General features: G+C 45.7%; 2 protein-coding genes across 2 annotated transcripts in view; one reads left to right on the top strand and one right to left on the bottom strand.

Annotated features, from left to right (window-relative positions):
- The window catches only part of T265_01197 (hypothetical protein), a gene marked incomplete at both ends in the record, with an annotated part of 33,427 nt that extends 30,570 nt beyond the window's left edge, over positions 1-2,857 (bottom strand). The window contains one exon of the mRNA XM_009165182.1: positions 2,843-2,857. Within this exon, the coding sequence (XP_009163446.1) occupies positions 2,843-2,857 (15 nt within the window). The remainder of the gene's footprint in view (positions 1-2,842) is intronic.
- Positions 1-4,426, top strand: part of T265_12742 (hypothetical protein) — a gene marked incomplete at both ends in the record, with an annotated part of 78,696 nt that overhangs the window by 63,442 nt on the left and 10,828 nt on the right. The gene's annotated exons all lie outside the window — the stretch shown is intronic.

The raw sequence follows: 4,426 nt of genomic DNA, 5'->3' as shown, positions 1-4,426 counted from the left end.
CCGAACTTTAATGAAACTTGTTAGTTGTAAGTGTAATGGATTTACATGGTCTGGGATAATGCCGCCCACTCCCAGAGAGAAGGAAGATTGGAGCCCTCGACCAAAGCCTTTGGCTCAAAAGCCTGACCGCAAGACGGTGGCCTTTGGTGGAAAATGCACGAGCATTAATAGTTCTGTAGAATAAGTTATCGTACCTGTTTTAATCTCCAACCTGGATAGCCTGGAGACTGTGTTGATCAGACCTCCAGCCATTGACCAACCTGCTATGAAAGACTGAGTGTCGCAGTGACACCACCCAGTATAGCTCAATGGATCGCAGAGGCACACAAACCGTTACACCACGGTAAAGTCTGGTCTCTCATTTAGCTGTAACCACTACTGGGTGCGGAGGTGTCGTGCAACCCAACGGGATTACGAGGATTAATTCACCTAAACCAAAACACCTGAAAAGTCAGGAATGGATTCGAGTTGCGAGTGTTTCACTCAGGATCGTGCGCTAGTCAGTTCGGTTGGCTCCTGAAACATTGCATTAAAATTACGGCCGGTTAGCTAACCATGAACAGCGGCTCTTCAATCAGTGAGACTCCTTTGTGGCTAGTGGCCCAGATTTACACATGAGCAAGATGAGCTTAAACGCGGTTGGGCTCTAAATGACTCAGCAGCAACGCGAAACTACTGCCCGGAAGGTCCTTGGGTTGAACCCAACTAGGACTTTTTGATAGCTTCTTTCTAGACTTCTGAAACCCTGCAGTATCCCAGCTCTTGTACCTACTACGACTATTCTGAGAGCCGTGCACCTAAAGGGTTCTGGTGCCAAACAGTTTTATCGAACGCAGTTGCTAAGACAGTATGGTTTCTTCAGAGTATCCCCATTCACGGAATTTGCTGCATCTGCACTGATTTCAGTGTGCTGCTCATCTTGCTAATTTTCGGGGCTTTATTTTGTGTCAGTACATTTGATCGCAGGCAATAAGTTGGATGTCGTGACTAGTTCATTGAACTGAACAGAAGAGTAGACTCAACACACAACTGAAGCTTGCATCCAGCCCATCGAACACGGCTATTTTGGGATTCAACGCCGTGTGTGGAAGTAAAGATTCAGTGAACACTATGGAAGTCAGCCTTTATCTGAGCGAAGCGGGAGTAGGGGCGACGTTCGTACTATGTCCTTGCCGGCAGGTTTGTCGAACACAAACTGTGCGCCCTTGTCAGACGTGGCGAGTTCCAATACAGCCTTGACAGAATACACCAGAATTGACCATATGGACAGGGTACATCGCTCTGACAGCGGCGCAGCTGCTACAAGTATGATTTATTACAGTGAATCCCATTGTTTCAACTGGTTTTTACGCAAATTCTCTTGTCGAACTACCCATACAACAGCAGTTCAGGCTGTTCCCCATTATTGTTTCCTAATGTAGACCGCAGAGTGATGACCGAAGCTCTGGTTAACCTAGGTGTTTGGAAATGCCACAGTTGTGTGAAGGTTTGAATTTCAACAACGGTTTATTATTGTCACACCGTTCACGACTCTGCGTCAGCGTGACATCTATTTATAGCTATTGACGTGTTGTTTGCGAATTTAACCTCTAAGTACTCTTCCAGGACACTAGCCGAATAATGTATCTTGTCACAGCCGCCGTGAACGAACACACGGATAGTATAGGTAGTATGTGGGCGTCGGGGTTATCGAAGTTATTTGTAGAACTGAAGGAATGTGAAGCCTGAGAACGGTGCTTAACGGATGCAATTGGACTGTCTATAAATTAGTTTCGCCGGCGTTAACTTATTGATGACTTATTGCACTGAGCTACTATCCTGAAAGGCAAACGAGCTGCGGTTCTGAAGGAGGGAAATCAAAATACCTTCCGAAACGCCAAACATCGAATAGACCTCCTGGGTGACCCTCGTCAACCTGATGTGTACTTAAGCCCTTGAGAATAAGGCCGATGATAGTATATGTGCACGTAGACAAGTGGAACTGTCTTGTCAACTAGCAGGACTCGACAACCCGTGACAGTGATTTCACCAGGCATTCAACTTGTATTGAACGGAAATTTGAAAGTTAACTTTTCTGGAGGAACATCTTCTGCTAATCCGGATACACGAACACTCAAAGTTTTGAGCACATGGGTGACGAGTGCTCAAAGTACGTGACACTTTCCGGATATCCTGGGCCTCTTTTGCAACTGTGCAGTAGGGCTTGTTTAACCGGAGCCATCAACACGTTCACTCCTCTGTTGATAAAAATAACTGATTCGGTGCCTTCGCTACTCGCACCCCACCTTTATCTATCACAGTTCTTCCTTTTGGGTTTTCGTTATCTGCATAACATCAACGTCCCCACTTTCCTCTATGTTTCACGTTCTTTCTTCAATCATGCGAGTAAATTTTTCATTGGGTATGAATTTCGTAAAATAGATAGCTCCTTATTGATTCGCTCATTCTCTCCATCTCGATTCGTTTTTTGCGGGGCAAGGTTGCAAAGTGTAGCAGGTTAGTGAAACCTGAAAAGCGGAAAAATGAAAACATCCGCGTGATCAGCCAGAGTTCGTCCTCCTTTCCCGAGCCATGTTTGTTGCCGAAGAACCAGATGAATCTAATCACTTGCAAATTCAGTTGGTAAGCTGAACACCTATCGTTCGACTAGTCGCATCCTCCGTTTCCATGGTGTCCTGCCTGATAAATTTGTGCAAACCGGATCCCATTCTTGGTTTATGAGGTTTGCACTATTGATGCTCTTTTGAGAAATAACTTGCTATGGTACACTCAAACCATTAATCTGTCTGAAGTTAACACGCGTGTTTCGTCTGTTGTCTTAACTCAAATTCCATCAAATCACCTGTTTATTGTTCATCTTGTCTGGTTCTTATCAAACGAACTTTGGGTCTTTCGTCACATTTTGGGGGTGGGTTTCCCAAACTTTTGTAACTTTTATCAGTTGGTTGTGTCTTAGGTTCATCGGTGTGATATGTATCCCCATTGGTACTGGCTTGAACAGTTTATCATGCCTCACGTGGACATCTCGAATTCTTCTGATTCTACACATACACCGTTGATGTTTTTTGCTTCGGTCAGCTGGAGCCCAGGTGCATAACATGGGTATCCTTGTTTATCTTGGTCTACCATAGGTGAATGGTGATGATTCACCTGTGCGCCAGCGGACTGATCTGTTTTAATGAAAAACAAGTCTATCTCCAGTCCTTATAACCAATCCTTTAACTGGTACCCACTTTTCGTTTCATTTCCACCAGCCCTTGCGTCTTTGACCTGACATAATGGATGCGTATCTAATATGGAACATAGTGTGGAAAAGTCATGTTCGAGATGCATATTTTGTCACCGAACATAGTGGCTAGGGCAGTAGTCGGGTTTCCACAAGTTTTACATTTGCTCGCTTCCCCTAACAGCAGTCTGTTTCGAGGGGCGGTGGTGATTCGTTGAAATTTTGGGGCCACTCGGATTCACTTGTGTGCCTTCGTCAGCAGAAATGAGGCTCTGGTTGTAGAGAGGAAAACCGTTCAGCTGTGGCACGCCTTCGGAGTCTAACTGCGGAAGGAATCACGAGAGACGGAATGCTGCCAGGTTGTCCAAGCCTAGACAGGGAAAGTCGAGATGCAGAGGCCGGGTTCGGGCCACAGACCTTCCAGTTGGTAGATTCGCGCCCCAATCACCTGAACCACTCCGATCCTTCTGTTGTAGAGAGGTGTCTTTTGGAGAGCCACTATTCTTTCTCGAATACACCACCCGGTTTGTTTTTTTCTCTAAACTTAGCACTATGTATGTTCCCGTGTGTCTCTGAGGTGAACTCTCTAAAGAAGTGTTACGGTTTTTCGTTATGCATGGTAATTTAGTATCGGTTGTCCCTACGTCGCTGTCCGATTTGCCTTTGAACGCTCACGAGGACTAATAAGACCAAAATTCGGTTTTAACCATTTCAGTCGAAATCTTTAAGGGCACTGTATCACTGACACTCGACAATTAAATGATACATTCACATCAGTACACCTTTCGAGTAAAAAATCAACCGTTGAATCAACAGGCGAAATGGGGGCTGAAAAATTCTAAGACTCAGGACGAAAGATCTAGTGACTATCGCAAACCGCCTGACGTTGAATGGGTTCCGATTCGGCCCCCCGCGCAAGGCAAAAGAAATCCCATCCTCAGTTGTGGATACTGTTTACGTGTGCAACACCCGTTAGCCACAACCTGCTCCAAATATCATCATCATCATCATCGGTTGGGCGAAAGAGCACTTCGAGGAAGTCGGTCGACTGGCATACGCAACACGTGGCCAAGCCAGCGCAACCTATGCAGTGTGATCAGTTTCTCTATCGAGGGTGAGTTATTTCTCCCGAATACCATTCGACGTACTTCAGCATTGCTGATCCGGTGTTCCCACCAGATTCGGGCAATGCTCCGAAGA

The sequence above is a fragment of the Opisthorchis viverrini genome (assembly GCF_000715545.1).
Source record: "Opisthorchis viverrini unplaced genomic scaffold opera_v5_13, whole genome shotgun sequence".
NCBI classification, from domain to species: domain Eukaryota; kingdom Metazoa; phylum Platyhelminthes; class Trematoda; order Opisthorchiida; family Opisthorchiidae; genus Opisthorchis; species Opisthorchis viverrini.
The sequence above is the reverse complement of the archived record's forward strand: the minus strand, read 5'-3'. Positions and strand labels throughout refer to the sequence as shown.